The sequence below is a fragment of the Callionymus lyra genome, chromosome 17, assembly GCF_982586985.1.
Source record: "Callionymus lyra chromosome 17, fCalLyr1.hap1.1, whole genome shotgun sequence".
Classification (NCBI taxonomy): Eukaryota; Metazoa; Chordata; class Actinopteri; order Syngnathiformes; family Callionymidae; genus Callionymus; species Callionymus lyra.
The window spans coordinates 22705972-22725394 of record NC_141834.1 but is presented as its reverse complement, the minus strand read 5'-3'; the positions used below and the strand labels follow the sequence as shown (position 1 = coordinate 22725394).

The 19423-nt window shown below is 38.7% G+C and overlaps 2 protein-coding genes across 3 annotated transcripts in view; one reads left to right on the top strand and one right to left on the bottom strand.

The window, feature by feature from the left end:
* Positions 1 to 19423, bottom strand: part of entpd3 (ectonucleoside triphosphate diphosphohydrolase 3) — a 257655-nt gene that overhangs the window by 212051 nt on the left and 26181 nt on the right. The gene's annotated exons all lie outside the window — the stretch shown is intronic.
* The window catches only part of LOC148063041 (RNA-binding motif, single-stranded-interacting protein 3-like), a 193078-nt gene that overhangs the window by 167881 nt on the left and 5774 nt on the right, over positions 1 to 19423 (top strand). For both annotated transcript variants that reach the window (XM_087812117.1, XM_087812118.1), the window contains exons 9-10: positions 7727 to 7823; positions 12278 to 12328. In XM_087812117.1, the coding sequence (XP_087668243.1) occupies positions 7727 to 7823; positions 12278 to 12328 (148 nt within the window). The remainder of the gene's footprint in view (positions 1 to 7726; positions 7824 to 12277; positions 12329 to 19423) is intronic.

Sequence of the window (19423 nt, the reverse complement as noted above, 5' to 3'; positions counted from 1 at the left end):
GTGTGATGTTGCCTGAAGAAACTTTCTTAAAATTGACCAACATGTCTTTATATAAACATGTTATTACTAGTTAAACTTTAAATATAACGTGTTAAAAAACTGTCTTTCCTTTATTTTCCTTCTTATTGGTAATATTTAAAAGCTTTTCTATCAGATTTAAGATGTAATTCATGTTAAATAAAATATAACAAAACCTTTTTAAAGTCAGAAAAACATCTTTTTATTTTATTTTAAGTAGTTACATTTTAATTATAATACATGTAAATTTGCCATTTTCTTCTCTAGAATCTTAAAATGAGGTCAAAAGTAAAAAGTGAAAAAGTGTTTTCAATGTTGATGAAGTTGGTTTTGACACTTTTTGTTAAAACGTTTGTTTCGTAGAAATGTTCAAAACATGCTACAGTTCCTTGTGAATGACAAGAACTACAAACATGGCTGACGTCGTCCATCACTGGAGGTCGAAGTGAGAAGTTTCCGATGTTTCACTTCATTCCAGCAACACAACAGAACCAACAGTAGAAACTGCAAACACACACCTGGCCACAGGGACTACTACCTGCTCCTTTTTTGTTCTTCGTCCATCGAGCTTCAACGTAAACGTTACATACTTCGATACGAGTTCATCTACAGGTCGACCTTGACCTTCTATCGTTGGACGTGAAGCTTCAACTAAACCGTCCTGTGACCAGTGAGAGGATCAAACTGTTTGTCGTGAAAAGGATAATGTTTGTAGATAAAAGTGAAGCAATATCGGAAAAAATAGTTGTTAATCATTGAGATACAGGTTCGTTTTGACCCTTATGCTGTTTTTTCTATAATAATCAAATCTAATACACTTTTCAAATATATTTAATAGAACTTTTACACAAATCGATCAATGATTGAACAGAACCAGACGACGACTCGAACCTCGAGCGTTTTTATTTGATTTGTTTTCTTTTGTTCGTAGACTTCAACGTTTCACCATCGTTTCCAGATCAAGAATTTCCCAAAGCGATCAATAAAGCTCGATCGATCGTCTTACATTCCATCCATTTACAACTTTATTGACAAAAATTAGTGACGCGATCGTTAAGTTTGAAGGTCCGACTGGACCATCACATGTAAAATGAACCAAATGGTCGTCAGGTCGAAGAGAACGTTTGTAAAAAGTGAAGATATTTGTTAAACAAAACATGAAAACACGATGTTTTTCATTCAAAACCACGTTTTCTTTCCATCCACACATTCATCAACATCATTTTACAAACCTTGCTCCTGTTTCCTCCCACATTTCTCGGCGGAGGTCGGCACTAAATCACGAGCTCGTTTGCGAGCGGCGACGGCTGGACGGTTGGCGGCAGGGATTCAGGAGAAGGTTTTAAATTCAATCCCAGAGTCGTGTTGGGTGTTCGGCCGACTCGTATTGACAGGCTCGGCTCAAGGCTAATGGCCTCCATCAATAACCTGGTGTCGTCCTCCAGCTCCACCACGTCAGGCTAATGAAAAATACGATAAACACAATCAGAGGATCGTAGTGAAGAACCCAGCAACAGGCGCTCGTTTGTATTCATTAGTGTCAGTAATGTAGTATTTCTAATGCAAGTCATACATTAACCAGTTTTACTGCTGCTGATCAATTCTATTGATCGTTGGAGCAGAATTATGATCAACGTTCACCTGGAGGAACTTAATGACACCAGAGTTGATACTAGTTGATGTTTAATGACACCAGAGTTGATACTAGTTGATGTTTAATGACACCAGAGTTGATACTAGTTGATGTTCAATGACACCAGAGTTGATACTGGTTGATGTTTAATGACACCAGAGTTGATACTAGTTGATGTTTAATGACACCAGAGTTGATACTAGTTGATGTTTAATGACACCAGAGTTGATACTAGTTGATGTTTAATGACACCAGAGTTGATACTAGTTGATGTTTAATGACACCAGAGTTGATACTAGTTGATGTTTAATGACACCAGAGTTGATACTAGTTGATGTTTAATGACACCAGAGTTGATACTAGTTGATGTTTAATGACACCAGAGTTGATACTAGTTGATGTTTAATGGCACCAGAGTTGATACTAGTTGATGTTTAATGACACCAGAGTTGATACTAGTTGATGTTTGATGACACCAGAGTTGATACTAGTTGATGTTTAATGACAACAGAGTTGATACTAGTTGATGTTTAATGACACCAGAGTTGATACTAGTTGATGTTTAATGACACCAGAGTTGATACTAGTTGATGTTTAATGACACCAGACCTGATACTAGTTGATGTTTAATGACACCAGAGTTGATACTAGTTGATGTTTAATGACACCAGAGTTGATACTAGTTGATGTTCAATGACACCAGAGTTGATACTAGTTGATGTTTAATGACACCAGAGTTGATACTAGTTGATGTTTAATGACACCAGAGTTGATACTAGTTGATGTTTAATGACACCAGAGTTGATACTAGTTGATGTTTAATGACACCAGAGTTGATACTAGTTGATGTTTAATGACACCAGAGTTGATACTAGTTGATGTTTAATGACACCAGAGTTGATACTAGTTGATGTTTAATGACACCAGAGTTGATACTAGTTGATGTTTAATGACACCAGACCTGATACTAGTTGATGTTTAATGACACCAGAGTTGATACTAGTTGATGTTTAATGACACCAGAGTTGATACTAGTTGATGTTTAATGACACCAGAGTTGATACTAGTTGATGTTTAATAACACCAGAGTTGATACTAGTTGATGTTTAATGACACCAGAGTTGATACTAGTTGATGTTTAATGACACCAGAGTTGGTACTAGTTGATGTTTAATGACACCAGAGTTGATACTAGTTGATGTTTAATGACACCAGAGTTGATACTAGTTGATGTTCAATGACACCAGAGTTGATACTAGTTGATGTTTAATGACACCAGAGTTGATACTAGTTGATGTTTAATGCCAACAGAGTTGATACTAGTTGATGTTTAATGACACCAGAGTTGATACTAGTTGATGTTGAATGACACCAGAGTTGATACTAGTTGATGTTTAATGACACCAGAGTTGATACTAGTTGATGTTTAATGACACCAGAGTTGATACTAGTTGATGTTTAATGACACCAGAGTTGATACTAGTTGATGTGTAATGACACCAGAGTTGATACTAGTTGATGTTTAATGACACCAGAGTTGATACTAGTTGATGTTTAATGACACCAGAGTTGATACTAGTTGATGTTTAATGACACCAGAGTTGATACTAGTTGATGTTTAATGACACCAGAGTTGATACTAGTTGATGTTTAATGACACCAGAGTTGATACTCGTTGATGTTTAATGACACCAGAGTTGATACTAGTTGATGTTTAATGACACCAGAGTTGATACTAGTTGATGTTTAATGACACCAGAGTTGATACTCGTTGATGTTTAATGACACCAGAGTTGATACTAGTTGATGTTTAATGACACCAGAGTTGATACTAGTTGATGTTTAATGACACCAGAGTTGATACTAGTTGATGTTTAATGACACCAGAGTTGATACTAGTTGATGTTTAATGACACCAGAGTTGATACTAGTTGATGTTTAATGGCACCAGAGTTGATACTAGTTGATGTTTAATGACACCAGAGTTGATACTAGTTGATGTTTAATGACACCAGAGTTGATACTAGTTGATGTTTAATGACACCAGAGTTGATACTAGTTGATGTTTAATGACACCAGAGTTGATACTAGTTGATGTTTAATGGCACCAGAGTTGATACTAGTTGATGTTTAATGACACCAGAGTTGATACTAGTTGATGTTTAATGACACCAGAGTTGATACTAGTTGATCTTCAATGACACCAGAGTTGATACTAGTTGATGTTTAATGACACCAGAGTTGATACTAGTTGATGTTCAATGACACCAGAGTTGATACTAGTTGATGTTTAATGACACCAGAGTTGATACTAGTTGATGTTTAATGACACCAGACCTGATACTAGTTGATGTTTAATGACACCAGAGTTGATACTAGTTGATGTTCAATGACACCAGAGTTGATACTAGTTGATGTTTAATGACACCAGAGTTGATACTAGTTGATGTTTAATGACACCAGAGTTGATACTAGTTGATGTTTAATGACACCAGAGTTGATACTAGTTGATGTTTAATGACACCAGAGTTGATACTAGTTGATGTTTAATGACACCAGAGTTGATACTAGTTGATGTTTAATGACACCAGACCTGATACTAGTTGATGTTTAATGACACCAGAGTTGATACTAGTTGATGTTTAATGACACCAGAGTTGATACTAGTTGATGTTTAATGACACCAGAGTTGATACTAGTTGATGTTTAATGACACCCGAGTTGATACTAGTTGATGTTTAATGACACCAGAGTTGATACTAGTTGATGTTTAATGACACCAGAGTTGATACTAGTTGATGTTTAATGACACCAGAGTTGGTACTAGTTGATGTTTAATGACACCAGAGTTGATACTAGTTGATGTTTAATGACACCAGAGTTGATACTAGTTGATGTTCAATGACACCAGAGTTGATACTAGTTGATGTTTAATGACACCAGAGTTGATACTAGTTGATGTTTAATGACACCAGAGTTGATACTAGTTGATGTTTAATGACACCAGAGTTGATACTAGTTGATGTTTAATGACACCAGAGTTGATACTAGTTGATGTTTAATGACACCAGAGTTGATACTAGTTGATGTTTAATGACACCAGAGTTGATACTAGTTGATGTTTAATGACACCAGAGTTGATACTAGTTGATGTTTAATGACACCAGAGTTGATACTAGTTGATGTTTAATGACACCAGAGTTGATACTAGTTGATGTTTAATGACACCAGAGTTGATACTAGTTGATGTTTAATGACACCAGAGTTGATACTAGTTGATGTTTAATGACACCAGAGTTGATACTAGTTGATGTTCAATGACACCAGAGTTGATACTAGTTGATGTTTAATGACACCAGAGTTGATACTAGTTGATGTTTAATGACACCAGAGTTGATACTAGTTGATGTTTAATGACACCAGAGTTGATACTAGTTGATGTTTAATGACACCAGAGTTGATTACTAGTTGATGTTTATGACACCAGAGTTGATACTAGTTGATGTTTAATGACACCAGAGTTGATACTAGTTGATGTTTAATGACACCAGAGTTGATACTAGTTGATGTTTAATGACACCAGAGTTGATACTAGTTGATGTTTAATGACACCAGAGTTGATACTAGTTGATGTTTAATGACACCAGAGTTGATACTAGTTGATGTTTAATGACACCAGAGTTGATACTAGTTGATGTTTAATGACACCAGAGTTGATACTAGTTGATGTTTAATGACACCAGAGTTGATACTAGTTGATGTTTAATGACACCAGAGTTGATACTAGTTGATGTTTAATGACACCAGAGTTGATACTAGTTGATGTTTAATGACACCAGAGTTGATACTAGTTGATGTTTAATGACACCAGAGTTGATACTAGTTGATGTTTAATGACACCAGAGTTGATACTAGTTGATGTTTAATGACACCAGAGTTGATACTAGTTGATGTTTAATGACACCAGAGTTGATACTAGTTGATGTTTAATGACACCAGAGTTGATACTAGTTGATGTTTGACTGAAACATTCACTACATGTCATGACGATCAGTTTCCATCAGACGGTGACTTCAAGGTTTCCTGGAAGTTGTGGACGAACACAATCACCATCTGGCGCAGGAATCTAAAGCATTTTTCCAGATTGGATCTGCCAGAGTTGAAGCCACACGAGGGTCTTTGGTTCAAGTCTCTGGACCACAGTGATGCCAACAGAACCTTGGGGCGAGTGTGTGTGTGTGTGTGTGTGTGTGTGTGTGTGTGTGTGTGTGTGTGTGTGTGTGTGTGTGTGTGTGTGTGTGTGTGTGTGAGTGTGCGTGCGTGTGTGTGTGTGTGTGTGCGTGCGTGTGTGTGTGTGTGTGTGTGTGTGTGTGTGTGTGTGTGTGTGTGTGAGTGTGCGTGCGTGTGTGTGTGTGTGTGTGCGTGCGTGTGTGTGTGTGTGTGTGTGTGTGTGTGTGTGTGTGTGTGTGTGTGTGTGTGTGTGTGTGTGTGTGTGTGTGTGTGTGTGTGTGCGTGCGTGTGTGTGTGTGAGTGTGTATGTGTTTGGGCCGCATTGTTGTTGTTGTTGTGTTACCATGGCAACGATCCATCCCAGCAGTTATTTATGTAACTTTCAATAAACACTAAACGTTGAGGTTTTGTCTCGATTAGTTTATGTTGGAATAAAAAAATCATCTGCAAAGAGTTTATTAGTTTGTTTTTCAATTAAGACACACTTGAAGTATTTTACTGTGTTTATACAATCATCTCTAGTCCCTCCTTCTTCTCTCCTTCTTCTCTCTTTCTTCTCTACTCCATCTCTCCTTCTTCTCTCCTTCTTCTCTCCTTCTTCTCTCCTCCTTCTTCTCTCCTCCTTCTTCTCTCCTCCTCTTTCTTCTCTCCTTCTTCTCTCTTTCTCCTCTACTCCATCTCTCCTCCTTCTCTCCTTCTTCTCTCTTTCTTCTCTACTCCATGTCTCCTTCTTCTCTCCTTCTTCTCTCCTTCTTCTCTCCTCCTCTTTCTTCTCTTCTTCTTCTCTCTTTCTCCTCTACTCCATCTCTCCTCCTTCTCTCCTTCTTCTCTCTTTCTTCTCTACTCCATCTCTCCTTCTTCTCTCCTTCTTCTCTCCTCCTTCTTCTCTCCTCCTCTTTCTTCTCTCCTTCTTCTCTCTTTCTCCTCTACTCCATCTCTCCTCCTTCTCTCCTTCTTCTCTCTTTCTTCTCTACTTCATGTCTCCTTCTTCTCTCCTTCTTCTCTCCTCCTTCTTCTCTCCTCCTCTTTCTTCTCTCCTTCTTCTCTCCTCCTTCTTCTCTCCTGCCTCTTCTCTACTCCTTCTCCTCCTCCTTCTCTCCTCCTTCTTCTCTCCTGCTTCTTCTCTCCTCCTTCTTCTCTCCTCCTCCTTCTCTCCTCCTTCTTCTCTCCTGCTTCTTCTCTCCTCCTTCTTCTCTCCTGCTTCTTCTCTCCTCCTCCTTCTCTCCTCCTTCTTCTCTCCTGCTTCTTCTCTCCCCCTTCTTCTCTCCTGCTTCTTTTCTCCTCCTTCTTCTCTCCTGCTTCTTCTCTCCTCCTCCTTCTCTCTTCCTTCTTCTCTCCTGCTTCTTCGCTCCTCCTTCTTCTCTCCTGCTTCTTCTCTCCTGCTTCTTCTCTCCTCCTTCTTCTCTCCTGCTTCTTCTCTCCTCCTCCTTCTCTCCTCCTTCTTCTCTCCTGCTTCTTCTCTCCCCCTTCTTCTCTCCTGCTTCTTTTCTCCTCCTTCTTCTCTCCTGCTTCTTCTCTCCTGCTTCTTCTCTCCTCCTTCTTCTCTCCTCCTTCTTCTCTCCTGCTTCTTCTCTCCTCCTCCTTCTCTCCTCCTTCTTCTCTCCTGCTTCTTCTCTCCTCCTTCTTCTCTCCTGCTTCTTCTCTCCTCCTCCTTCTCTCCTCCTTCTTCTCTCCTGCTTCTTCTCTCCCCCTTCTTCTCTCCTCCTCCTTCTCTCCTCCTTCTTCTCTCCTGCTTCTTCTCTCCTCCTTCTTCTCTCCTCCTTCTTCTCTCCTCCTCCTCCTCCCTCCCTCCCTCCTCCTCGTTGATGTAGTTGTGAAGATAACTGGACCATCTCTCGCTCTCAGGTTCTACTCCTCACCGTACAGCATCTCCACCAACAGGATGATCGCTCAGACGTCCATCACTCCGTTCATCGCCGCCTCCCCCGTCTCCACGTATCAGGTCAGGACGCCGCTGACTGTTGCAGTGCATTATGGATCATTTCTGCATCTTGAGCCATACGTTATTATTTTCCACTCGTTTATTTTTTATTAGTGATTGAATCTGAATCTAAAACTGTTACTTTTAAAACTTTTTCATTTTGTTTTATTATTTATTTTTGTTCATACATGTGTAAAAACATTAGAACCAAACAAACACAACGTGTCACGATAAATATTCATAGAAGTTAAACTACTGAAAAATCTGTTCTATTAAAAAAAAAAATACTTTGGTTTTATTAAAGCAAAAAAGTGCTTCTGCTGAAAGAAAGTAGTAAAGTGATGAGTTCACTGAGAGGGAGTGAGATGTGTTTGTCAGTAAAAAACATGTTTTATTTTGTCTAATCTGATGTTTGTGTTTATTTAAAGTTTATTTAGATCATAAACGTGTGAATGAAAGTAAAATAAATCATTTAAAATCAAGACATAATGATTCAAGGACACACTTCAGTGAGTGATGCAAGAATGTATTTAATTAAAAAATAAATGTTTTAAATCCAATATAAATGTTACAATAGAGTCTCCAGACTAAACCAACAGAGCTCAGAGATACTGATCAATCATGGCTGATTGTTTGATGAAAAAATAAGAAACACATCTCATTTGAATATATTTGTATAAACTGACGTCACTACAGTATTTTTCTCCCTCAGACTCATTGGTTCATGTTGAAAAATACAATAGTTTTCTTTGTTTTCTTTGGGAATATAACGTTTTTTTTTCCACTCACACTTTGAACTGCAGATAAAAATCAGTAACAAAACTATGATTAACATCATTTTTCATTATTTACTGTATTTTTATAAAATTATTTAAAAAAAATACCTTTAACCATAATTGTTCAATTTAATATATACTTAATTCCCTTTATATACTTTTTAAAAGTATATTTTGTATGATATAAGTTATGTTGTTCTCTTCTCTCTGGACGTTCCTTCGATCAGGAAGTTTAACTTTAAATGAAGTTTAAATAAGTTTCTGCAGATCTTTGCTCCACGAGTCGCTGCTCATGTTGACGCGACTTTATCATAATCACAGATTATTTATCTGAGCCCGAGGCGACCGTGATGTAACCTGAGCTGATGAATATGTATATAAGTATGTATATGTTTCATCACTCAGAGCCTCCATCTGTCTCTTCAACATCACAACGTCCTTGAAAGAGTTTTCAGCAGGTTTTTAAAAAGAAGAAGAAAGAAGTTGTTTGTTGTGAACGGATCAGTTTTGAACTTGTTTTATTCAATTGAATATTATTTACTCCCTGATAGAAGACAATAGAAGAGAAGAGAAGAGGGAAGGATATATATATATATATATGATGACTGAGGACGAGAGGATACAGTGAGTCCAGCAGATTTTAAGATGATGTTTGGACATATTTTGGTTTGAAAACCAATGAAAGTAGTTACGACTTCGTCAAGAGTCATGTGGTCTGAAAATACTACAACACCAGAGTCAAGTACTGGACAATACTACACATATATACTTGTTACTACACTATCACAACACCAGAGTCAAGTACTGGACAATACTACACATATATACTTGTTACTACACTATCACAACACCAGAGTCAAGTACTGGACAATACTACACATATATACTTGTTACTACACTATCACAACACCAGAGTCAAGTACTGGACAATACTACACATATATATACTTGTTACTACACTATCACAACACCAGAGTCAAGTACTGGACAATACTACACATATATATACTTGTTACTACACTATCACAACACCAGAGTCAAGTACTGGACAATACTACACAAATATATTTGTTACTACACTATCAAAACACCAGAGTCCAGTACTGGACAATACTACACATATATATACTTGTTACTACACTATCACAACACCAGAGTCAAGTACTGGACAATACTACACATATATACTTGTTACTACACTATCACAACACCAAAGTCAAGTACTGGACAATACTACACATATATACTTGTTACTACACTATCAAAACACCAGAGTCCAGTACTGGACAATAATACACATATATATACTTGTTACTACACTATCACAACACCAGAGTCAAGTACTGGACAATACTACACATAGATACTTGTTACTACACTATCACAACACCAAAGTCAAGTACTGGACAATACTACACATATATACTTGTTACTACACTATCACAACACCAGAGTCAAGTACTGGACAATACTACACATATATATACTTGTTATTACACTATCACAACACCAAAGTCAAGTACTGGACAATACTACACATATATACTTGTTACTACACTATCACAACACCAGAGTCAAGTACTGGACAATACTACACATATATATACTTGTTACTACACTATCACAACACCAGAGTCAAGTACTGGACAATACTACACATATATACTTGTTACTACACTATCACAACACCAGAGTCAAGTACTGGACAATACTACACATATATACTTGTTACTACACTATCACAACACCAGAGTCAAGTACTGGACAATACTACACATATATACTTGTTACTACACTATCACAACACCAGAGTCAAGTACTGGACAATACTACACATATATACTTGTTACTACACTATCACAACACCAGAGTCAAGTACTGGACAATACTACACATATATATACTTGTTACTACACTATCACAACACCAGAGTCAAGTACTGGACAATACTACACATATATACTTGTTACTACACTATCACAACACCAGAGTCAAGTACTGGACAATACTACAGATATATACTTGTTACTACACTATCACAACACCAGAGTCAAGTACTGGACAATACTACACATATATACTTGTTACTACACTATCACAACACCAGAGTCAAGTACTGGACAATACTACACATATATATACTTGTTACTACACTATCACAACACCAGAGTCAAGTACTGGACAATACTACACATATATACTTGTTACTACACTATCACAACACCAGAGTCAAGTACTGGACAATACTACACATATATACTTGTTACTACACTATCAAAACACCAGAGTCCAGTACTGGACAATACTACACATATATATACTTGTTACTACACTATCACAACACCAGAGTCAAGTACTGGACAATACTACACATATATACTTGTTACTACACTATCACAACACCAAAGTCAAGTACTGGACAATACTACACATATATACTTGTTACTACACTATCAAAACACCAGAGTCCAGTACTGGACAATACTACACATATATATACTTGTTACTACACTATCACAACACCAGAGTCAAGTACTGGACAATACTACACATAGATACTTGTTACTACACTATCACAACACCAAAGTCAAGTACTGGACAATACTACACATATATACTTGTTACTACACTATCACAACACCAGAGTCAAGTACTGGACAATACTACACATATATATACTTGTTACTACACTATCACAACACCAGAGTCAAGTACTGGACAATACTACACATATATACTTGTTACTACACTATCACAACACCAGAGTCAAGTACTGGACAATACTACACATATATACTTGTTACTACACTATCACAACACCAGAGTCAAGTACTGGACAATACTACACATATATACTTGTTACTACACTATCACAACACCAGAGTCAAGTACTGGACAATACTACACATATATACTTGTTACTACACTATCACAACACCAGAGTCAAGTACTGGACAATACTACACATATATACTTGTTACTACACTATCACAACACCAGAGTCAAGTACTGGACAATACTACACATATATACTTGTTACTACACTATCACAACACCAGAGTCAAGTACTGGACAATACTACACATATATACTTGTTACTACACTATCACAACACCAGAGTCAAGTACTGGACAATACTACACATATATACTTGTTACTACACTATCACAACACCAGAGTCAAGTACTGGACAATACTACACATATATACTTGTTACTACACTATCACAACACCAGAGTCAAGTACTGGACAATACTACACATATATACTTGTTACTACACTATCACAACACCAGAGTCAAGTACTGGACAATACTACACATATATACTTGTTACTACACTATCACAACACCAGAGTCAAGTACTGGACAATACTACACATATATACTTATGTTGGTCGTCAGCAGGAGATGAAAGCAGTGATTTGTTCTCTTTGATGATGAAACTCTCAGTAATTGTCTCTCTGAGGCTCCAGAACATTCATTCATTCTCGGACCAACATTCTCCTCATGAAGACTTGAGCTAATGAATCATTTCCTCTCTTTGTTTTCTTTAAATCCCTCTCTTTTGTCGTCTCCACTCCTCTCTCTCCTCCTCGATCGCCCTTTCATCTCCGCTCGCACCACTTCCTTCTCTTTATCCTTCACTTCCTGATGGACTCTCTGGTGTCTTCAGACCTTCATGTGTTCTTCTTCTGCAGGTCCAGAGCACGTCTTGGATGCCACACCAACAGTATGTTATGCAACCAACGGTAAGTCCAAGTTCACTTCTTCCCATGATGCTCTCTGAGGCTCTGAAGCTCGCGTTGGTGAACCTGCTTCATCTTCATCTTCATCTTCATCTTCATCTTCATCTTCATCTTCATCTTCATCTTCATCTTCTTCACCTTCATCTTCATCATCTTCAGCTTTATCATCTTCATCTTCATCTTCATCTTCATCTTCTTCATCATCATCATCATCATCATCATCATCGTCTTCATCATCATCTTCATCTTCATCTTCATCTTCTTCATCTTCATCTTCGTCTTCATCTTCGCCTTTGTCTTCATCTTCATCTTCATCTTCATCCTCATCTTCATCTTCATCTTCTTCGTCTTCATCTTCATCTTCATCTTCATCTTCGTCTTCATCTTCATCTTCATCTTCATCTTCATCTTCATCTTCATCTTCATCTTCATCTTCATCTTCTTCATCCTCATCTTCATCTTCATCTTCATTTTCATCTTCAGCTTCGTCTTGATCTTCGTCTTCATCTTCATCATCTTCATCTTCTTCATCTTCATCTTCATCTTCATCTTCTTCATCTTCATCTTCATCTTCTTCATCTTCACCTTCATCTTCATCATCATCATCTTCATCTTCATCTTCATCTTCATCTTCTTCATCTTCTTCATCTTCATCTTCATCTTCATCTTCATCTTCATCTTCATCTTCATCTTCTTCATCTCCATCTTCATCTTCATGTTTTTCATCTTCATCTTCGTCTTCGTCTTCATCTTCATCTTCTTCATCTTCATCTACATCTTCATCTTCTTCATCTTCATCTTCTTCATCTTCTTCATCTTCATCTTCATCTTCATCTTCATCTTCATCTTCATCTTCATCTTCTTCATCTCCATCTTCATCTTCATGTTTTTCATCTTCATCTTCGTCTTCGTCTTCATCTTCATCTTCTTCATCTTCTTCATCTTCTTCATCTTCATCTTCATCTTCATCTTCATCTTCATCTTCATCTTCATCTTCTTCATCTTCATCTTCTTCATCTTCATCTTCATCTTCATCTTCATCTTCATCTTCGTCTTCATCTTCATCTTCATCTTCATCTTCATCTTCATCTTCTTCTTCTTCTTCATCTTTATCTTCATCTTCATCTTCATCTTCTTCATCTTCATCTTCATCTTCATCTTCATCTTCTTCATCTTCATCTTCTTCTAAATTAACTCATCCCTCCTGTCGTATTTAGATGCTGCACCCTGCTGGTGACACGCAGCACTGCACGTGAACCACCAAGACTCGTTTAATATTAAATTGAATTTGTCAATTAATATAATTTGATAAGTTTGGCCTCACTTTTATCTTCTCACTTCATTAACTTCTCAATAGATTTGTTTTTAGTGACGTTTACTTGTTTTAACTTTACTTCCATGAAAAATAATCTCATATCTTATATTCCAAAGTTAATATGTTTTATTTTGGTTGACTTTGGCTGGAAAATGTTCATTTTAAGGCTGGAAATAATATGATAAAAAATAAAATATACTTATAAAAAATATATATTTATTGATAAGAAAAGGCGAAAAATAAAATGCAATAAATGTTTTTTTGTCTACAAAGGTATGTCTATATATTCTTTATTAAAGATATTAACATCGTTAATATCTACTTTAATCAACTTTATTAGTTGTTTAGTATTAAAGTTTAGAGATAATAAATAAATACTATATTAGGAGGAGGAGGAGGAGGTCTTGCTACTGTTTTTAGGGAGAGTTGTTCTTGCAAAGTGATTCAGACACAGGAATTCACTTCTTTTGAGTCTCAGATGATCTTGGTTGGTTCTACAAGACCTTTCTATTGTGTGTCAATCTACCGTCCGCCTGGTCCTGCGGCGGTGTTCTTGAAAGACTTTAGTGACTTCTTATCTTCCATTATTCAGATGGAATCTGTTCTTATTCTTGGAGACTTTAATCTTCATGTTGATGACGTCACATCTTGTTCTGCTAAAGAACTTTTAACTTTAACTGAAGCCTTTAATTTTGAGCAACATGTTTCTGAACCCACTCATCAAAAAGGCCACATTTTAGACTTAGTTTTTACTCTTGGCCTGAACATCTCTAATGTATCTGTACATGATGTCCATCTGAGTGATCATTCTCTTGTCTTGTTCAACCTGGACTTCATCCCTGAACCTAAGCCTTTGAAAGTTAGGTCTCAGAGGCGTGTCATCTCAGCCGATACTGCAGACAGTTTTTCTGCTATGTTTGACCGTCTTTCCTTTGATGACTGTCCAGATGTGGACAGTTTGATTCACTGTTTTACTGATCATTGTGTTGAAATACTAGATCAAGTGGCACCTGTTAAATCGAACTTGAAAATTCAGAAAAAACGGTGCCCTTGGACAAATGAAGATCTCCTGAGTCTGAGGAGACTTTGTCGAAAGACTGAGCGTCTCTGGAAGTCTACTAAACTTGAGGTGCACAGACTTCACCTCAGGGATCTGTTGACTTCTTACAATGAGATGGTAGAAACTGCTAGATCTGATTACATCAGAAAACTGGTAGCAGCAAATAGGAAAAACCCCAAAGTTTTGTTTGACACGATTAATTCTCTCGTGTCTCCTGCTCCTCAAATCACGCCGGTCTTCTGTGAAGCTGACAGCAATGCATTGTTGAGATTTTTCATTGACAAAATTAAATTGATCAAAGAGAAAATCTCTCCCCCTTTGTTGGGAACCCCTACTGTCTCTGAGCCCATCTCCTCCTCTTGGTCATCCTTCTCTGCTGTATCTTTGGGTGATATTTCAGCACTAGTGAACAAGATGAAACCCTCCTCTTGCTCAGATGACGTCCTTCCTTGTAGGCTTTTTATCAAAGTATTTGATGTAATTGGCCCCTGGGTTACCAATATGGTGAACCTCTCCCTTTCCACAGGGGTTTTTCCCAATGCATTTAAACATGCCATTGTGGAGCCTCTGCTCAAAAAACCAGGCTTAGACCCAACTGACCTCAGTAATTTCAGGCCTATTTCTAAGCTCCCTTTCTTGTCCAAGATCTTGGAGAAGGTGGTGTCTGAGCAGCTGTCTTTGTTCTTGGATCAGAGCGACATCCATGAGAAGTTTCAGTCTGGCTTCCGTAAACATCACTCTACGGAGACAGCTTTACTGAAAGTGTCCAGTGACATCATGATGTCGGCTGACTCTGGTAAATTCACTGTTCTGGTTCTCTTGGATCTGTCGTCAGCCTTTGACACAGTTGATCACCAGATCCTGCTGAGAAGACTAAGGGATGAAGTGGGACTGTCTGGGTCTGTGTTAGAATGGTTCTCATCTTACCTTTCTGGGCGCAGTTTTAGTGTATCTGCCAATCAAATGAGGTCTGAATCGGCAGATCTGTTGTGTGGAGTCCCTCAAGGTTCTGTTCTGGGTCCTTTATTGTTTTTGCTGTACTTGATTCCCCTCGGTAAAATCATTCAGAGATTTCCAGATGTTTCTTATCACATTTTTGCTGATGACATCCAGCTCTACTGCTCTTTTGACCCAACTGAGCCCCAGAGGCTGAACAGCTTAGTCAATTGTTGCTAGAAATCAAACAATGAGTGAAAACACTTTACAGCTTAATGTGGACAAAACTGAAACTCTGGTGATTGTTGATGATACGATTCCAGGGTTGAGTCAGTACTTGGGTGACTTAGGTCAGTCTGTCAAACTGAGCCTGAGAAACCTGGGTGTTGTATTTGATAAAGACATGTCTCTTGTTCAACACTGTAGAAAACTGACCAGAAACTGTTTCCTTCAACTGAGAAAAATCTCTAAACTTAGGAAAATGCTGTCACAACATGATCTGGAGCTTGTAATCCATGCGTTTGTTTCTTCTCGTCTGGACTATTGTAACAGTTTGTTTTCATGTCTTAACAAGAAGGAGCTGTCTCGCCTGCAGTTGATTCAGAACTCTGCAGCGAGAATTCTGACCCGCTCTAGTAGAAGAACTCACATTTCTCCGGTCCTTAAAACTCTTCACTGGCTTCCAGTTTCTTTCAGGATCAACTTTAAAATTCTGGTTCTTACTTTCAGAGCTATTCATGGTCAGGCTCCTCCTTACATCACTGATCTGATCCAGCCTTACACCCCAGCTCGGGCTCTGAGGTCTGTGGATCAGAATCTACTTATGGTTCCACGCACACGGCTCAGGACCAGAGGAGAGAAATCTTTTCAGGCTGTTGCTCCTAAGCTTTGGAACGATCTTCTCTCTCTTTGCGCTTGATGGATCTACTGACTCCTTTAAGAAACATCTTAAGACGTTTCTATTTGTTCAGGCTTTTCCTTGAATTTCTCGAACTCCTGTGTTGTTCTCGGTGTTGTCTTGATCTTTGAAGTATGTACTGTTTTGAGTATTGTTTTGATTGTTAAAGCGCTTTGTGACCCTGGTCTCGAAAAGCGCTATATAAATATATATTACTTACTTACTTACTTACTTACATTTCTTAACAGAAAATAACAAGAAAAAGTTGTAGAACATGTTCCTCGTTCACTTCCTTCTTTTGAACTGAAAAGTGTTTTCGTGACAAAAACTTCGATTATTTTCTACTATTTTATAAGGAAGGACGAGTGTATCTACTTTCTATTTACTTAGGTGAAGAATTGTTATTGTTTAAAAAAATACATTTCATCTAGTATTCATTATAAAGCATGTGTTCTTTCGGCCTGGGAGGAGGCCCCGGGGCCGACCCAGGACACGCCTCTAATCAACACTTCTACGTGTTTTTCCTTTTTTTTATATATTGATTTAAAAAAAAAAATTAAAAATGAATAAACTCAAAACCACTGAATTGAGCTGAGCTAAGAGACTGTGGCCTCGGATCAGTTCTGTGCTCGACTAGCAATGTCTGCTGACGTCGAGGGATGAGACAAACGTTGACATCACTTCCTGTCCGGTCGTGGGTGCAGGAGGACTCGTGTAAAGGCGAAGAAGAATAGACTCGGGTCATGTGATCCGAAGGGGGCGGGGCCTATGGTGCTACTTCCTGTCTGAGAGATTAAAGCTACACTGGGAATCCCTTTCTCCTCCGACGGCAGCAGCAGCAGCTAATGACTCGTAACTGGGATTAATGGTGTGCGGCTCGTTGACAGATCTGGGTCCTCGTGCACGCACGCACACATGCACGCACACACACACACACACACACACACACACACACACACACACACACACACACACACGCACACACACACACACACACACACACACACGCACACGCACGCACAAACGCACACGCACAGGCACACGAACGCACACACACACACACACGAACACACACACACACACACGCACGCACACACACGCGCGCACAAACGCACACGAACACACACACACACACACGAACACACACACACACACACACACGCACACGCACAAACGCACAGGCACACGAACGCACACACACACACGAACACACACACACACGCACGCACGCACACACACACGAACACACACACACACACGAACACACACACACACACACGAACACACACACACACACACACACGAACACACACACACACACGAACACACACACACACACACACGAACACACACACACACACGAACACACACACACACACGAACACACACACACACACACACGCACACACACACGAACACACACACACACACGAACACACACACACACACACACGCACACACACACGAACACACACACACACACGAACACACACACACACACACTCACTGAACGATGATCGTCGCTCGTTCCCAAGATTCTCGCCGCGATTGTGGCGCCGAAGCGACGCCGGGAAGCACGAGGAAGACAAGCAGCTAATTGGGAAATAAATGACTCTGATTAAAAGACTTTAATGAGAAAAATACAAAATGGCCTCAAAGAGCGAAGACGTGCACGATAATCATCAAAACACACACACACACACACACACACACACACACACGCACACACACACACACACACACACACACACACCCCCACACACACACACACACACACGCACACACACACACACACACACACACACACACACACAGACGGCACTCTTTGGTAAAAAGCCCAGATTGTTGAACTCTTTGTTTTTACATCTTAATCAGTGAGAGATTGTCTCTGTGCTCAATTACTGCTGAATCCTTCCAGGATAAATGAAGCCGACACGACGATCACGATGAGACGTGTGAGGTTTTCCCTCCTTGAGCTGAAGAGTCATCATCAGATGATTCACAAGCTCAACAGTCTGAACCGTTAACTGAGAATATTGAGAAGTTATTGTTGTTGCTTCAAGAGCATGTAAAGAAAACCTCACGCTCACATTATTTCTTCGCTCACACATATGAAAATCTTTCACAAGTAGTTTTATCAAACCTTATATGTTTGAAAACATTCTCAGAAAAACCTCTCTCTTGTCAGGAAAACCTCTCACATGTCAGGAAAACCTCTCACGTGTCAGGAAAACCTCTCTCATTACAGGAAAACCTCTAACATGTCAGAAAAGAACCTCTCAGATGTCAGGAAAACCTCTCACATGTCATGAAAACCTCTCACATGTCAAGAAAACCTCTCACATGTCAGAAAATAACCTCTTAGATGTCAGGAAAACCTCTCACATGTCAGAAAAGAAGCTCTCAGATGTCAGGAAAACCTCTCACATGTCAGGAAAACCATTCTCACATGTCAGAAAATAACCTCTCAGATGTCAGGAAAACCTCTAACATGTCAGGAAAACCTCTCACATGTCAAGAAAACCTCTCACATGTCAGAAAAGAACATCTCAGATGTCAGGAAAACCTCTCACATGTCAAGAAAACCTCTCACATGTCAGGAAAACCTCTCACATATCAGAAAAGAACCTCTCACATGTCAGGAAAACCTCTCACGTGTCAGGAAAACCTCTCACATGTCAGGAAAACCTCTCACATGTCAGGATAACCTCTCACATGTCAGTAAATAACCTCTCACATGTCAGGAAAACCTCTCACATATCAGGAAAACCTCTCACATGTCAGAAAAGAACCTCTCACATGTCAGGAAAACCTCTCACATTACAGGAAAACCTCTCAAATGTCAAAAAAAAAAACTCTAACATGTCAGAAAACCGTTCACATGTCAGA